Below are 18,116 nucleotides of genomic sequence, written 5' to 3' on the forward strand. Positions count from 1 at the left end.
GTTCTATTAGCAGAAATGTTAAGTTCTATGTATCTAATATTGATTTCCTCTGATTTTCTAGATATTTGTATGGGAGGCGTTCTCTGTTAGTCTTAGTCCTTTATGTTGCTTCAGTGTAGGGACTAAGTGTCAAAATTATAAAGGCACTATACTCTAGTGGTTTAAAACTTAGTCTCTGAAATCAAAAGGATTTGTGTTTAAATAGTGGCTTTACATCTTCATATATTGATATTTAAACTAACTGGAAAATAACTTGAAGATGATTTCCTGTGTTCTTTGAAAGTCTAATTATGAAGATGAAATATAATTTATATAATAAGTTATACATATACAATAAATTATATACAATTTATGATCTATAATTTTTATATAATTATGTTTATATAATATATAATAATTTATATAATAAATTATAATATATAATTTATTTAATAAATTTTATGTAAATACTTATGTAATAAATATTATATAATTTTATATAATAATTTATACAATAAATTATAGCTATTATAATCCATGTAGCATAGGTTTAGTCAAAGGGGAATACTCCAGAAACAGGTTCTTGAAAAAAGAAATTTTGGTTCTATGGGAAAATATCTCTTTGAAAGAAGAGATTTGATGATTACCCCCTCAAGCAAATAATCAGACTTACTCTGTCACACAGTAAAATAATTAGACATTATGTGCCTTCCAATGTGGTACATGAAGAAGTCTATTAAATCCACCTATGTATAATTGCTAAATCAAATCATGAAGAGATGATCAACATATTTCTTAAAGAAACCCAAAAAGTCAATATTCTGAAAAACAAAACCGAACGCAGAGGGATGTTTCTGGTTAAGAGAGATTAAGAAGACATAAAAAAAATTACATGCACTTATAAACCTTGTTTGGATACTGAGTTGAAAAAAAAACTATATATTTTTGGGGGTCATTAAGAAACTTTAAATAAAGATTGTAAATTAGATTATATTATTGAATCAATATAAAATTTTAGGTATGACAATGGTATTGCATATAGGAGAATATTCTTAGGAGATGCATGTCGAAGTACTTAGGGGTAAAGTACCATTATGTTTGCAACTTAGTTTCCAATGCTTCAAAGAAAATAAATAATAAACAAAACAAATGTGTAAATATTAACAACTGATATATCTAGGTGAGGATGTATGTAAGACTTTTTGTCTTATGTGTACTTTTCTGTGTGTTTGAAATTTTTTAAAATAAAAAGTTGGAGGAACATTCTTGGATATTTCATTCAAGTTACTCAGTCTCAGGTAAGTTTTTAATTAATTCAATAAAAATTTATTGTGCACTCACTACATGTTACATTTTCATAGGTGCTGGGGAGTGGTGATGAACTAGATAGATGAGCTCATTCTCTAATTTTCAGTTTCCTCATCTATAGAAAGGATGTAGAGTAATAGTGTCCCCTATATAAGCAAGCACTATGCTTGGTTCAGAGTAGGCACTCAATAAATGTTGGCTGTTAAAATTAATCAGTGTTCTCCATTGTTGATTTAATTTCATCTATTTGATGATTTTCATCTTTCAATTCTACTTTAAATAAAAATGTGTGCTCTTTCATCTTATGTATTATTCTTCCTATGATGTTACTAGTTGTCTTATTTTTGTTACTATTACTATGACATTTGAAGTTTTGGAGAGAAGATATTAATGAAATCAAAGCAAAGATGAAATTAAAGTGGTTAGAGATATATTTTTCAATTTAGGCTTTTATTTGCTTGAGTATTCTAAGGTCTGAAGTTCTTATTCATGCAGATTTTATTGATGATTATGTTCAGGTCTATGATTGAGTTATAGACTAGAGAAACTAAAGAAAGTTTTCTAAATTTAAAAAATATTAGATCTTGAACTGATTAAATATTAAATAATGCTGGAAACTCCTTCATATTCTACGCCAACAATCTTGCCTCTTTATGAAACTGTGTCTATGTAACATGTTATTTTATCTATGAGCAAGAGCACTCCTTCCCTCCATTCTACTCCACCCACTCATGTTCTCAGATGCTAATGGCTTGCTCTGATAAAGGTACAGTTCATTCTAAGCCCTTGCCACAAAATTTATCATTAAGTTCCCAAATATTCCTTTCTGTGTGGACTGTGATCATAGCTTATAATTTATTATACAAAATAATTTTAATGCTATTGTACTAAAAGCAACCAAATAAAGGTTATTCGTATGATTTGCAAAATAATACTTAAAACTCATTAGGGTGGAGAGGAACAAGATGGTGGAGGATAAATATTATTGGTCCCAGGAGTTCAGCTAGTTATCAAAGCATTCTGAACACCCACAAACCCAATAGGAGATTGAAAAGAAGAGCAGCAATTCTAGGAACAGAAAAGCGACCACTTTCTGGAAGGTAGGATGTGGAGAGAAGTGAATCCGAGGTGATATATGGGAAGATAGACTCCAGGGGAAGGGGCCAGCTCCCAGCAAGGGGTGGAGCAGCAGAGCACAAAACCAGAACTTTTAGAGGTATGTCCCACTGAGGGATGTTGCTCCAGAGCCTAAGCGGGGGTGGAGCCCTTGCGGGGACAGTGTGCTCTCAGGACCCGCAGGGTCACAAAAAGATCAGGTGTGTGAGTGTGGCAGAGCACCCAGCTATCAGAGCAGAGAAGCCTGCTACAGAGACGGAGACGAGGTAGGGGCTGTTAGCTCAGGGTTACCTTAAATTGTGATCCAAGGCACAGTTGGGCCACTACTCTTCAGGCAAGGACCCCACAAACAGCAAATCCGGGGAGATCCCCTCCTTCCTTCTCTGAAAGGAGTGGCACAGGAGCGCGCTTCAGGAATCTGCTAGGTTTGGAGACTCCAAATGGGGATGTGTGCCAGAGACAGAAATGCTTGGTCACAGGCTGGGTGAGCACAGAGTGCAGCTGGAGACCAGGGAGTTGGGAGGAATTGATTGCTTTTCTCCAAGGGCACACTGAGAAGTGGGGCCCAAGCTCTCTGCTCCTACAGACCAGAGATTGGGAGGCCACGATTTTCATTCCAGTCCTTCAAAGTTGTACGGAAAGCGTTCAGGGAACAAAAACTCTGGAGTGCGAACCTGAGCAGATTACTTAGGCTGGCCCCTGGCAAGAGCAGTGCTATTCTGCCTATGGCAAAGACATTTGAGAATCATGGCAACAGGCCCTTCTCCCAGAAGATCAGCAAGAACATCCAGCCAAGACCAAGTTCTCCAATCAATGAGAACTACAAAACTTCAGAGCTTGTGGAATACGGCCCATAGAATTCGTGGCTTTTTCCCCATGATTCTTTCGTCTTTCAAAGTTAAATTTTTTTAATTTTATTTTTTTCTTATTCTATTTTTAAAAGTTTTTCCTCTTTCCTATTTTAACATTTTAAACTATTTTATCTTATCAATACATTTTTAAAAAAATGTTTTACAATTTTCATTGTTATCATCATATTCTATCCCTTCATTGCATTTAACCTTATTTTTTGTATACATATAGGTTTTTCTTTCTTTAAAATTTTGGGATATAGTTTCTTCTAGCAGATCAAAATATACCATAAATCTAGCACATGGCTTTGTTCTAGTCTCTAGTTGGATCACATTCTTTCCTCTTTTTTTAAAAAAATTATTTTATTATTCTATTTTCAACCAACTTATCATCAATTCTTTTTTAAGAATCTTTTAAAATTTTCATCTTTACAGTCATTTTCCATCCCTTCATCATGTTTACCCTTATTTTTGTGTATATATAAATTTTTCTTTCTTTAGATTTTGAGAGGCAGTTTCTTCTGACAGACCAAAACAATACATCTAAAATCAAGTGTGTGGCTCTGTTGTATTCACCAGGCTAATACATACCTACATATATCATATATATATATATATATGTATATATATATATATATACACATATACATATATATGTATACACACACACACACATATATATATTTTTATTTTCCCCCCTTCTTTCTTCTCCCCCCAGTTTTAGGTCTCCTCTGATTTGGTTACTGTATATTTTTCTGGGGTCCTTGCTACACTTTTAGTATTTTGTTCTCATTCATCTGTTCTTTTTTTTATTATTATAAAGTATTTTATTAAAATATATAATGTATTATTTGGTTCAGGGGTACAGGTCTGTGAATCATCAGTCTTACACTATTCACAGCACTCACCATAGCACATATCCTCCCCTATGTCCATAATCCTGCCACCCTATCCCTACCCCCACCCCCTGCAACCCTCACTTTGTTTCCTGAGATTAAGAGTCTCTTATGGTTATTCTCTCTCCCTGCTCCCATCTCATTTTTTCCCTCCGTGCCCCCGCCATGACCCCCCGCTCTGCCTCTCACATTCCTCCTATCAGAGAGACCATAGAATTCATCTATTCTTATCTGGATAAAATGACAAGGTGGGAAAACTTACCTCAAAAAAAACAAAACAAAACAAAACAAAACCAAGAGGCAGTACCGATGGCTAGGGACCTAATCAAAACAGACATTAGTAAGATGTCAGAACTAGAGTTCAGAATGACTATTATCAAGGTGCTAGCTGGGCTCGAAAAATGCATAGAAGACACTAGAGAATCCCTTTTTGGAGAAATAAAAGAACTAAAATCTAAACAAGTTGAACTAAAAAAAAAAAACCAATGAGGTGCAATAAAAAATTGAGGCTCTTATTGCTAGGAAGAATGAGGCAGGAGAGAGAATTAGTGATATAAAACACCAAATGATGGAGAATAAAGAAGCTGAGAAAAAGATATAAACAACCACTGGACTATGAGGGAAGAATTCGAGAGGTAAGTGATTCTAGATGACAAAGCAATACTAGAATAACTGGGATCCCAGAAAAAGAAGAAAGATATAGAGGGGCAGAAGGTATATTGCAGCAAGTTATAGCAGAGAGTTTCCTAATTTGGCAAAGGGAACAAGCATCAGAATCCAGGAGGTACAGAGACTCCCCCTCAAAATCAATACAAATAGGTCAACACCCCATCATTTAACAGTAAAACTTACAAGTCTCAGTGACAAAGAGAAAATCCTGAAAGTAGCTCAGGACAAGAGGTCTGTAACATAAAATGGTAGAAATATTAGACTGGCAGCAGACTTAGCCACAGAGACCTGGCAGGCCAGCAAGGACTGGCATGATACATTTAGAGCACTAAACTAGAAAAATATGCAGCCAAGAATACTATATCCAGGTAAGCTGTCATTGAAAATAGGAGATAAAAAACTTCCAGGACAAACAAAATGAAAAGAATTTGCAAACACCAAGCCAGACCTATAGAAAATATTGAAAGGGGTCCTCTAAGCAAAGAGAGAGCCTACAAGTAACAGACCAGAAAGGAACAGAGATAATATACAGTAACAGTCACATTACAGGCAATGCAATGGCACTCAATTTGTATCTTTCAGTAGTTACCCTGAATGTAAATGGGCTAAATGCCCCAATCAAAAGACAAAGGGTATCAAAATGGATAAAAAACCAAGATCCATCAATATGCTGTCTTCAAGAAACTCATTTTAGACCCAAAGAACCTCCAGATTTAAAGTGAGGGGGTGGAAAACAATTTACCATGCTAATGGACATCTTAAGAAAGCCGGGGTGGCAATCCTTATATCAGACAAATTAGATTTTAAACCAAAGACTATAATAAAAGATGAGGAAGGACACTATATCATACATAAAGGGTCTTTCCAAGAAGAAGATCTAAAATTTTAAATATCTATGCCCCTAACATGGGAGCAGCTAATTGTATAAACCAATTAATAACTAAATTAAAGAAACACATAGACAATAATACAATACTAGTAGGGGACTTTAACACCCCCTCACTGAAATGGACAGATCATCTAAGCAAAAGATCAAAAAGGAAATAAAGGCATGAATGACACACTGGACCAGATGGATGTCACAGATATATTCAGAACATTCCATCCCAAAGCAACAGGAACACATTCTTCTCTAGTGCACATGGAACATTCTCTAGAATAGATCACATCCTGGGTCACAAATCAGGTCTCAACAGTACCAAAAGATTGGCATCATTCTCTGCATATTTTCAGACCACAGTGCTTTGAAACTAGAACTCAACCACAAGAGGAAAGTTAGAAAGAACTCAAATACATGGAAGCTAAAGAATGAATGGGTCAACCAGGAAATTAAAGAAGAATGAAAAAAATTTGTGGAAACAAATTAAAATGAAAACACAACTGTTCAAAATCTTTAGGACACAGCAAAGGTGGCCCTAAGAGAAAAGTACATAGCAATACAAGCCTTTCTCAAGAAACAAGAAAGGTCTCAAGTACACAACCTAACCATACATCTAAAGGAGCTGGAGAAAGAACAGCAAAGAAAGCCTAAACCCAGCAGGAGAAGGGAAATCATAAAGATCAGAGCAGAAATCAATGAAATAGAAACCAAAAGAGCAGTAGAACAAATCAACAAAAATAGGAGCTGGTTCTTTGAAAGAATTAATAAGATTGATAAACCCCTGGCCAGACTTATCAAAAGGAAAAGAGAAATGACCCCAATTAACAAAATCATGAATGAAAGAGGAGAGATACAACCAACACCAAAGAAATACAAACAATTATAAGAACTTATTATGAGCAAGTATACGCCAGCAAATTTGACATTCTGGAAGAAGTGGATGCATTCCTAGAGATGTATAAACTACCGAAACTGAACCAGGAAGAAATAGAAAGCCTGAACAGACCCATCACCAGGAAGGAGATTGAAACAGTCATCAGTTTGGGGCCAGATGGCTTCCCAGGGGAATTCTACCAAACATTTAAAGAAGAATTAATACCTATTCTCCTGAAACTTTTCCAAAAAATAGAAATAGAAGGAAAACTTCCAAACTCATTTTATGAGGCGAGCATTACCTTGATCCCCAAACCAAAGACCCCATCAAAAAAGAGAATTGCAGACCAATGTCCTTGATGAATATGGATGCAAAAATTCTCACCAAAATATTAGCCAATAGAATTCAACAGTACATTAAAAGGATTATTCACCATGACAAAGTGGGATTTATTCCTGGGCAACAAGTTTGGTTCAAAATCCGCAAATCAATCAATGTGATACAGTACATTAATAAAAGAACAAGAACCTATGATACTCTCAATAGATGCTGAAAAAGCATTTGACAAAGTACAGCATCCTTTCTTGATCAAAATTCTTCAAGTGTAGTGATAGAGGGTACATACCTCAATATCATCAAAGCCATCTGTGAAAAACCCACAGCGAATATCATTCTCAATGGGGAAAAACTGAGAGCTTTTCTGCTAAGGTCAGGAACATGGCAGGGCTGTCTACTAACACCACAGCTATTCAACGTAGTGCTCAAAGTCCTAGCCTCAGCAGTCAGACAACAAAAAGAAATAAAAGGCATCTGAATAGGGAAAAAAGAAGTCAAACTCTCACTCTTGGCAAATGATATGGTACTTTATGTGGAAAACTCAAAAGACTCCACTCCATAATTGCTAGAACTCATATAGGAATTCAGTAAAGTGTTAGGATGTAAAATCAATGCACAGAAATCAGTTTCATTTCTATATAACAACAGCAAAACAGAAGACAGAGAAATTAAGGAGTTGATCCCATTTACAATTGCACCCAGAACCATAAGATACCAAGTAATAAACCTAACCAAAGAGGCAAAGAATCTGTACTCAATAAACTATAAAATACTCATGAAAGAAATTGAGGAAGACAAAAAGAAATGGAAAAACATTCCATGCTTATGGATTGGAAGAACAAATATGGTGAAAATGTATATGCTACCTAGACTGATCTACACATTTAATGCAATCCCTGTCAAAATACCATCAATTTTTTCCAAGGAAATAGAACAAATAATCCTAAAATTTATATGGAGCTAGAAAAGATCCTGAGGGGCGCCTGGGTGGCACAGTGGGTTAAGCCTCTGCCTTTGGCTCAGGTCATGATCTGAGGGTCCTGGGATCGAGTCCCACATTGGGCTCTCTGTTCAGCAGGGAGCCTGCTTCCCCCTCTCTCTCTGCCTGCTGCTCCGCCTACTTGTGATTTCTCTGTCAAATAAATGAGTAAAATCTAAAAAAAAAAAAAAAAAAAAAAATAGAAAGAAAGAAAAGACCCTGAATAGCCAGAGGAATGTTGACAAAGAAAACCAAAGTTGGCAGCATCACAATTCCAGACTTCAAGTTCTATTACAAAGCTGTCATCATCAAGACAGTATTGTACTGACACAAAAAAAAAACCAGACATATAGATCAATGGAACAGAATAGAGAGCTGAGAAATGGACCCTCAACTTTATGGTTAACTAATCTTCGACAAAGCAGGAAAGAAAGTCCAATGGAAAAAAGACAGTCTCTTCAATAAATGGTGTTGGGAAAATTGGAGAGCCACATGAAGAAGAATGAAATTGGACCATTTCCTTATACCACACAGAAAAATAGACACAAAATGGATGAAAGACCGTAATGTAAGACAGGAATCCATAAAAATCCTTGAGGAGAACATAGGCAGCAACCTCTTTGACCTCAGCCACAGCAACTTCTTCCTAGATACATCACCAAAGGCAAGGGAAGCAAGGGCAAAAATGAACTACTGGGACTTCATCAAGATCAAAAGCTTTTGGGGGCGCCTGGGTGGCTCAGTGGGTTGAGCCGCTGCCTTCAGCTCAGGTCATGATCTCAGCGTCCTGGGATCGAGCCCTACATCGGGCTCTCTGCTCCGCAGGAAGCCTGCTTCTCTCTCTCTCTCTGCCTGCCTCTGTGCCTACTTGTGATCTCTGTCTGTCAAATAAATAAAATGAAATCTTTTAAAAAAAAAAAAAAAAAAAAAAAAAAAAAAAAAAAAAAATCAAAAGCTTTTGCATAGCAAAGGAAACAGTCAACAAAACCAAAAGACAACCAACAGAATGGGAGAAGGTATTTGCCAATGTCTTAATCAGATAAAGGGCTAGTATCCAAAATCTATAAAGAAATATAAAGATCTATAAAGAACAAACTCAACATCCAAAGAACAAATAATCCAATCAAGAAATGAGCAGAAGACATGAACAGACATTTCTGCAAAGAAGACATCGAAATGGCCAACAGACACATGAAAAAGTGCTCCACATTACTCAGCTTCAGGGAAATACAAATCAAAACCACAGTGAGATACCACCTCACACCAGTCAGAATGGCTAAAATTAACAAGTCAGGAAACAATAGCTGTTGGCAAGGATGCAGAGAAAGGGGAATCCTCCTACACTGTTGGTGGGAATGCAAGTTGGCGCAGTTACTCTGGAAAACAGTATGAAGGTTCTTCAAAAAGCTGAAAACAGATCTACACTATGACCCAGCAATCGCACTACTGGGTATTTACTCTAAAGATACAAATATAGTGATCTGAAGAGGCACCTGCACCCCAATGTTTATAGCAGTAACGTCCACAATAGCCAAACTATGGAAAGAACCCAGATGTCCATCAGCAGACGAATGGATAAAGAAGTTGTGACATACACACACACACACACACACTGGAATACTACGCAGCCATCAACCCCCCCAAATCTTCCAAATTGCAGTGATGTGGATGGAACTAGAGGGTATTGTGCTAAGTGAAATTAGTTAATCAGAGAAAGACAACTATTATATGACCTCTATGATATAAGGAGTTTGAGAGGCAGGGTGGGGGCCATGGAGGGTAGGGAGAGAAAAAAGAAAGAAGATGGGACTGGGGAGGGAGACAAACTATGAGACTCTTTATCTCAGGAAAGAAGTTGAGGTTTGCTGGTGGGTGCGGGGGTAGGGATAGAGTGGCTAGGTTATGGACCTTGGGGAGGGTATGCACTATGATGAGTGGTGTGAATTGTTAAGACTGATGATTCACAGACCTGAAGCAAATATTATATGTTAATTTAAAAAAATTAAAAATTTAAAAAATTTAAAAATTAAAAAAAAACACATGAAAAAACACCAAAACTCATTAGGATGATCCAATAATTAAAAATAATTGATATTGGGGCACCTGGGTGGCTCAGTTGGTTAAGCAACTGCCTTTGTCTCAGGTCATGATCCTGGAGTCATGTGATCAAATCCCACATCAGGTTCCCTGCTCAGTGGGGAGTCTGCTTCTCCCTCTGCCCCTGTACCCTCTCATGCTCTCTCTCTTTCATTTTCTTTCTTTCAAATAAATAAAATCTTTTTAAAAAATAAGTGATAATTTTGGGTTAAGTTTATTTTCAAATGTTTATTCCAGAACATAAAACAAAACATTTCTATTTCCCTGTTTCTCTCTTACAGCTTTTGAGAAGACTAAAACAATTATTCATGTATTTGCATTAATAGTAAGCAATCCATCTATCTTATGGGTTGTACATTGCATTTCAGTACAGTGTTGTCTGCTAATAATATAGCAAATTATTTTTATTATACTATCTGGGAAGGATTAAAATAAATAATATAGAAATAATTTAACAAATCTTTGTGGAATACCTATTATATTCCAGGTTTGGGGAACATAAAAATAAATAAATGGTCCCTGCCTTCAAGAAGCTCACAGTCTAACGGGGGAGACAAACAAAACAGACAATTTAATGTGGTAGACAGCTTTAAGAGTGGTATGTACACAGAACTACGGGAACTCTATTGAAGGTCACTTAATCCAGAATGGTACAATATAGGGATGATTTCCAGGTAAAGAAGGTAAGTTTTACAAGAAAATTTGCCAAGAAGAGAGTTGGGTGGGTGGGAGGTGAGAGGAATTTCTCTAGAAGGGATTGTTAATTATTCTTAAAGATGGCACTTCAAGGCCCCTTCTAGTTGATCCTCACCTGCTTGATCCAACAAGGGGCATTTGTATAGAGTGAGGCATCTTTCTGATACTGTGTGTCTTTTTAAAATACAGCTTCCATGGATTATTCTTTTTTGTGCTATGGAGCACAATTAAAAAGAAAATGCTATACTAACTAGTTTTGTAGATACTTTTTTTTTTTTTTTTAAACCATGGTGCTAACCACAGATTCAGAATGAACAATCTGGTAGAGTAAGTACCATACAATCTACTTTTAAGAAAAAGAGAACAAAAGTTAAACTGAAGGTTCCTGGAGAACCTATAAACTCCAACAAGTCAGGTATATGGGGTTCTCTAAAATAATATATATATATATTTCTTTGAAATGTGAGGAAAACAAAAAGGACCTCAAGTCCTTTGTCTTGGTTATCTACCAGTAGTACACTAGATGGTGCTAAAAGGTTGTTAGAAAGAAAGCTTTTGCCAAGAAAAACTGGCAGTTCAAGTGTTCTGGAAACTTTCCATATGTCCCTGAGAGCAGTTCTAGGTCAGTAGGCAAGTGATGGGAATCTTACTCTCACAAGTTTTAGCCTTCTGGTCAGATTAATTTTAAACTAAACCTCAAGTTTAGTACATTTTAAGATGGGCTCAGTGTTTGACAATTCAATCTGATTGCACTGAAATGGACATTTTAAAGTTATCCAAATATAAATTATACTCTACATTTAAACATGTTGCGATTAATTTCATTTAGTTAGTCTTCCTAGTGGTCTACTTCCTGTTATGAGCCTAATTAGGTCTACTACTGAATGAATCTCTAATCAGTTTCTTGAAATGGTTTCCTGAATTTTTGAATTACTACTCAGTAGAAAATACGAATCAATTCTCGTCATTAAAGTAGTACAATATGCTGTTATAAATACATGAAGCAACACATTTTGAAATCACTCCATCAGTATAGTATTTCCTACACAGACATTTCATGATTTTTTTAATCTTACAATAAAACCAGAAAAATTTTTTATGAAAGTGCAGAATAAAAACAAAGTTTGACTTTCATTATTTTCTACTTAGTTTTCTTCTAAATGTTAAACATTAAAATGGTAAACAACAACAAAAAAATGAACCTAAGAGTCATTTTAGTTTCAAAGTCTCAAAGTTATAAGATCTTGGTAATTTTTCAGCTTTTCTTTCCAGTTCTGCTTCTAGAATTTCCCCCCATGTATCTACATCCATTGGGTACATGATTTTTTCTGGTAGGCTCAGAGGAGAACATATGTTGCTGTATCTGCCACTTAGCCATTCGTGTTTCACTTTACTCTTCTGGTAATTCCTCAGTAGTATTACCTGAAAGAGGTAAATCATCATTGTTAAAGAATGTAGTAGGTAGTGAGTTTGTTTAAAACCAGAGGAGTTGATTGACAGGGCTGAAAAGAATATTAAGTATTTACACTGATAAACACATATACTAATAAATGTGTTGTGTGTGTATGCTTACATGTGGGCATATGCATACAGGTATACATGCAAGGAGAGCCACAGAGTTTGCTGTGAGTTTTGGATAAAGTAGAAGGAAGTAGCTAACAGAGGAATATGCCCAAATTTAGGATTTAAAAAAAAAAATGTAAAAGAATGGACGGGATGGTTTGTAAGAGAAGAGTAACTTCAAAAGCCAACACACTCTGTATGCCACCCTGTCTAGTAAATCCTACCTCCTCATGCAGAAGGTGGAGTTGGCCTACCACCACATTGTCAAAAACACTACAGACTACAAAGACTAAACTTATTCTCCAGGAGTATCCACTTTCTAGATCATCGTCTATTTCCCTTTGGCATACAGTTCCTAGAGTCAAGCAATGAGGTTTCCGCAAGGAGTCACTGTTTCTTACTATGTTATTCCAGCTCTTGCAGGTTAGTGAAGCCCTGCACAGACTCCCAATGTCTAGCTGACTGAAAATTTTAAAAGTAACTTCTGGAGGTAGCAGTTCAACAAAGTTATTTTGACTCTTTTTTTTTTCCTTCTCAGCATCCACAGAATTCAATTCTATGCCAGAAATTCTTGAATTATGGTTCCTCTCGGAGTTTTTCTGCATAGCTTGATGTCTTAGCAAATTATCCTCATGTGTAACCTAAAAGGCAAAGTTTAAACATGCTCAGTCTCTTCAGATCAAACTACAGAACCTACTCTGAGCCAGATACGTTCTGGGTATGATTTAAAGAATCGTAACTTTCTTGAGTTTTTCAATCTGTAAAATGGGGCCAATGATGCATCTCTCCTGTGTGTTCTTACAAGGATTAACAGAGGATTAACAAGGATTATGTGTAAAGCACCTAGCTTCACATCTGAATTGCACATGGGAGGAACTCAACACGTTACTTCCCTTCTTCTTTTTAAATGTTTTTGGTAAATGGGTTTGTTTCTAAACATTTGTTTTTCTCCTCCCAAAGAACATTAGCTACTAAAGAGAAGTGATTCTTTACAGACTATAATTTGAATTTAGTAGTAGAAATGACTGTTGTAGGAGCATATTTGATTCTAAGCATTTGCCCAAAATATTTCTGAAAATGCGTATGATTCAATTCTCTTAAACCTCTGAATAGTTGTCTGTGGGAACTGATGCCTTGTCATTACGTTCTTTATCTACAATTTGTGACTTAATCATAAATCTGATGTACTTTTGTAGCATATATAATGATTTATCTACTAGTAGGTAGGTGCTCACAGTCAACATAAATAATACCTGAAATAGACAAGAGGTCAAAGTCCAGGTTACAATGATAACACAAGGACTCAAGTATTCAGTTCAGATTAGTGTTTTAGAAATGGCCTCTTGAAGCTATCCTACATGCATAATTATGAACTAAGAAGTCATTGAGGCCATAAAGCAACAGTAACAACTATAAACAATGTTTATGATTCAGCTAGGTACAACATATAATTAAAGATTATATATATATATATATATATATATATATATATATAAAAGGATCTATATATCCAAAATCAGTTCAAAGCACGGGGCTATTTTTGCATATAAAGACAGCTCATATTACTTAAAATCAGCTTATTCCATATTGTACTTCCTTTTATAATGGGGGGGTGACAATGCAGGAGGAGGGGTTTGTTAAATACTTCTTTTTAACTCAGTTAGTGATTATTCCCTTTTCTAGACCTGTTACTCACCTATGTTTCCGGACTTGCCAAGGCCACAGTTGCTCCCATTCATTTGGTTGTTTATGATCCGAATTGGCTATGGTGGTTAGAATTTTAATGTCTCTGCTCAACAGAGGACTTCCTCTCGAAGTTTTGGGGAAGTGAGGAAGCAAACTGATAGAAACAAATTCATGAGTCAAGAACAAATTTTTGCCAGGGAACTCATCACTCCCCGTCAATAGAAACCAAGCCAAACTACTATATTCTTGAAAAAAAAAAATCTCATATTAAGAGAACATTACCATGCGTTTAGACATTTGTTACTTTTCCCGGAATCTCAATGGGGAATAAAATGCGTCCTCTCGTTATTGTTCTTCCTCATGAGGCAAATTAATTTTTTGAATTTAACAGTTGGGGGTGCCTTGGTGAGGTTCCTAAACTTCCACTAGGCATCTTCTTCTAAGTCCAGTTTTGATTGGAAACCTGGACAACTATCCCTCTTCTGCCACTTCTTCTTCCTGAACCATACTATGCTGAATTACCTTTCTATTTGGATAAGAGCTCGCCCCTTTTCAGGTGTCACAGGGAGCAAGGGATCGGGAGGCAGCGCAGATCAACCCCACGGGTCGGAAGGAATGACCCCACATCCCACTGAGCCACCCTCCTTGAGGGTCTCGCGCAGTGTGCAGCTGCCCGAGTCCCAGGAACACCGAGCAATGACAAATAAGCGACGATAACAACCGTCAGCACCGACTGTCACCGCAGTTCCAGAGGGCTGAGCAGAGGCTGACTGAGCAGAGGCTGACTGAGCAGAGGCTGAGCTGTCCAGATGTGGGCTGGAAGGGAAGACCCTCCTACCTCCAGTGCCACCGTAGCTCCACCGGCGAATTAACTCCTTTGGAATTCGAATCCTTCGCCATAGTCCCTTCAGTCCCGCCCTCTGCTGGCCCCGCCTTGCTGACTCGGATTTCGCACAGGCGTAGAGAGAAGCGCGCGTTGCCTTTTGGGAGTGGTAGTTTTACCAGGGTGCCTCAGTTCAACAAGAGAGGAGAAGGAGACGTCAAGGACTACAAGCCCCGACATACTTCACGGCGCGGTGAGAAAGGGTGGGGGTGGTTAGCCCGGGCTTTTAAAAAATAATTTTGAGGCGGAGTGTTGGAAGAATCTCGGCCGCGCGTCACTGGACGGAGGGAGGGGGCGGGCCTCCAGACGCGGAGCTGGGGCCCCAGCTGCGCGAGGCCTGGAGACGTTCGAGCCGAGCCTGTGCTCCCCCTCCCCCTGCGTTTTTCTAAGGGCCTTCCTAGGACCCGCGCGTGTCCATGGAAGGCGGAAACGGCTGCGGGGACCGTCTCCTTGCGAAGGGGTGTAGGACTCGCCGCCATGTCTGGGGGCTTCGAGCTGCAGCCGCGGGACGGCGGCCCCCGGGTGGCCCTGGCGCCCGGGGAGACGGTGATCGGCCGCGGGCCGCTGCTGGGAGTAAGTGTGGCAGGGGGGCTCTGCTGGACCCGGAGAGCCGTGCTAGGTCCTCGCTGTTTCTCGAAGCCCTACTCCCCGTTTCTGGCTTCCCCGCTACTACGGCCCTGCATGTCTGGATTTTAGAAGTCTGCGAGCAGCACGTTTTTCAGTCAACTTTAACCAACTCACAAACGTTTCCTTATGTTGCCTTTAAAAAGCACTGACTTGTATTATCGTTATTACAGTCTTACCCAGAGGTCGGCAAGCTCATGTCCCTGAGTCCCAATACAGCCTGTTTTTTACCGGCCCACGTAGTAAGAACGGCTCTTAAGTTTTAAAATGTGAAATGTAAACAAACCAAAAGCTTGCTAGCCTTTCAGGGAGAATCATTGACCCAAGGGTTGAGGATATTGTCTCTTGGCCTGACAAGGTACAGTATTTATAGTAGACTCTGGTCCTTTACAGAAAAAGTTTGCCAACCTCTGATCTTAGCTTTCCTACAATAATTTCTTTTAAGCTTTTGGCCTTTTGTGGGACTGCACGAGCCTTACTTTTATTGTAATAGTCTTTTCCTATAATACCAGCAGCTAACCCTTATGTAATGTTCCTGGCGGTGATCTAAGGACTTAACCTATACCAACTTTATAACCCATTCAAAATCCTGTGAGTTAGGTGCTCTTACTATCTTCATTGTTCAGGTGTGAAAATGGAGCCCTAGAATGGTTATTTAAAGATTTAGGACACATAGTGCCACTGAGCTATATATATATTCTCCACCCTCCTTAGGATGTTTGAGAGTTAGAAAATTTTCCTGTTGCGTTCTGGAATCACATAGGTCTTTACATAAAACATGTATTATTGTCTTAACATTTAGCGTATCTTGTTTAGTGCCTACTTTGTGTAGCACATTTGCAGGTGGTGGCACTGTGGTGGAGATGTGGGTCTCTGCCTTCAAGGAGTTTTCTCAGGCTGTGGAGACAAACCGGTGTCATTGAACTAGTATCAGAGTAAAGAGTGTGGATTATTACCCGGGTTCACCTCCAGTGCCCAAGTGGAACCGTTAGGCCTTAGGACCCTCCTCTGAGCAGGAGAAGGAGTGGTAATTGGGGGTTCTGATGAGGTCAGTCCTAAAGCTGTGTGTGTTTATGTGTTCGTGTGCATGTGTGTACATGAAGTAAGGTATTGAGAAAGTTGAAGTTTACTTGCCGTTTATTTGTTTTATTTGTTATTAACCTATATTGTATTATTTGTTTCCAGGATACTGGTCTGCAATTCATCAGTCTTTTTTTTTTTTTAAAGATTTTTATTTATTTATTTGACAGAGAGAGATCACAAGTAGGCAGAGAAGCAGGCAGAGAGAGAGGAGGAAGCAGGCTCCCTGCTGAGCAGAGAGCCCAATGCAATGGGGGGGGATGCAAGGGGGGGCTTGGGGCTCCATCCCAGGACACTGGGATCATGACTTGAGCTGAAGGCAGAGGCTTAACCCACTGAGCCACCCAGGCGCCCTGCAATTCATCAGTCTTACACAATACACCGCACTCCCCTCAACACATACTCTTGCCAGGGTCCACCACCCAGCCACCCCATCCTTCCCACCCCCCTCCACTCCAGCAACTCTTAGCTTGTTTTCTGAGATTAAGAGTCTTTTATGGTGCTGTTTATTTTTTTAACTGGACAAGTAATTACTTAAATGTTTCGATAACATTCTGTTACGTTTCTCCATAGTTTAATTTATACAAACATTTGAGAGAACTGCCTGAGAGGTTTGTTTTTTTTCTCCCACTCTTGTCTCTCTTTCTCTCTCTCTCTATATATATATGAAATGTTACATCTGGTGACAGTTGAGTTTTGATTTGCTTAACAAATTGTATCACCAGTACAGAGTACTGTGGATCTGGTGAAAAGATCGATAAATTTAAGGTCTGTGTTTTATAAACGTAGCAACAGGTTACAGACCCTTTCATTGTTTGTAGCTTTATCTTTGTATTATAGGCTTGCTGAGGTGAGATGAGCATAGTTTGGTTTCTGTCTTAAAATAAGACAGTAGAGTAGAAAGAGTATTAAGAGTAGTAGAAAGGAGTAGAAAGCTAGTCTATCTGGTCAGAATTTTACTTCTCCTTTTCAAATATTCAGTGATGAGATTCTCTTGCCAAGTTTGGCAGCTGTTAGAAGTGGTTATGAACAATGTCCTAACTGTGTTGGCAGGAAAAATTTGAAGAAGAAACAAATCAGGTTGTGGTTTTAAAGATTTTGGTACTGGGGCGCCTGGGTGGCTCAGTGGGTTAAGCCGCTGCCTTCGGCTCAGGTCATGATCTCAGGGTCCTGGGATCGAGTCCCGCATCGGGCTCTCTGCTCAGCAGGAAGCCTGCTTCCCCCTCTCTCTCTCTGCCTGCCTCTCCATCTACTTGTAATTTCTCTCTGTCAAATAAATAAATAAAATCTTTAAAAAAAAAAAAAAAGATTTTGGTACTGACATGTTTCTTCCTTTGCAGTGGTTAAAACTCAACATGAGGGGGCGACAGGGTGGGTCAGTTGGTTAAGCATCTGCCTTCCGTTCAGGTCTGATCTCCAGAGTGTCCTGGGATTGAGCCCTGCCAGGCTCCCTGCCCAATGGGGAGTCTGCTTCCTCCCCTCCCTCACCTTCTGTGCCCCCCCCCATAAATAAAATCTTAAAAAATGAACAAACAACGATGCAACATGAAGGCACTGTTTCAAACAGCAGAAATTCCAGTGAGGCTTTTTTTGTAGTGT

At 38.4% G+C, this 18,116-nt stretch overlaps 2 protein-coding genes across 3 annotated transcripts in view; one reads left to right on the forward strand and one right to left on the reverse strand.

Annotated features, from left to right (window-relative positions):
• Positions 1–10,183: 10,183 nt before the first annotated feature.
• On the reverse strand, positions 10,184–14,905 carry FBXO48 (F-box protein 48). 2 transcript variants are annotated; one of them, XM_004742095.3, is made up of 4 exons: positions 14,769–14,905; positions 13,941–14,084; positions 12,469–12,885; positions 10,184–12,103 (listed from the first exon to the last, which is right to left on the reverse strand). In XM_004742095.3, the coding sequence occupies exons 3-4, from the start codon at positions 12,847–12,849 to the stop codon at positions 11,891–11,893; spliced, it is 594 nt and encodes a 197-aa protein (XP_004742152.1). In that variant the 5' UTR covers positions 12,850–12,885; positions 13,941–14,084; positions 14,769–14,905; the 3' UTR covers positions 10,184–11,890. The 2 variants fall into 2 exon arrangements, 1 of the variants encoding a protein (XP_004742152.1); XR_006606075.1 differs by lacking the exon at positions 12,469–12,885 and having other exon boundaries at positions 11,967–12,103.
• A 160-nt stretch (positions 14,906–15,065) lies between these two features.
• Positions 15,066–18,116, forward strand: part of APLF (aprataxin and PNKP like factor) — a 77,987-nt gene continuing 74,936 nt past the window's right edge. The window contains exon 1 of the mRNA XM_004742094.3: positions 15,066–15,386. Coding sequence (XP_004742151.1) covers positions 15,291–15,386 — 96 coding nt within the window. The 5' untranslated portion in view covers positions 15,066–15,290. The remainder of the gene's footprint in view (positions 15,387–18,116) is intronic.

Source organism: Mustela putorius, unplaced genomic scaffold (assembly GCF_011764305.1).
Source record: "Mustela putorius furo isolate JIRA1106 unplaced genomic scaffold, ASM1176430v1.1 tig00000224_pilon_pilon_pilon, whole genome shotgun sequence".
Classification (NCBI taxonomy): domain Eukaryota; kingdom Metazoa; phylum Chordata; class Mammalia; order Carnivora; family Mustelidae; genus Mustela; species Mustela putorius.

Excerpts from the sequence above, each read along its gene's own strand:
- FBXO48 (XM_004742095.3), bottom strand. The coding sequence starts at position 12,849 with ATGCAGAAAAACTCCGAGAGGAACCATAATTCAAGAATTTCTGGCATA. Across the intron at positions 12,104-12,468 it reads TCCACCTTCTGCATGAGGAG|GTAATACTACTGAGGAATTA; the intron begins GTAGGATTTACT and ends TACCTCTTTCAG.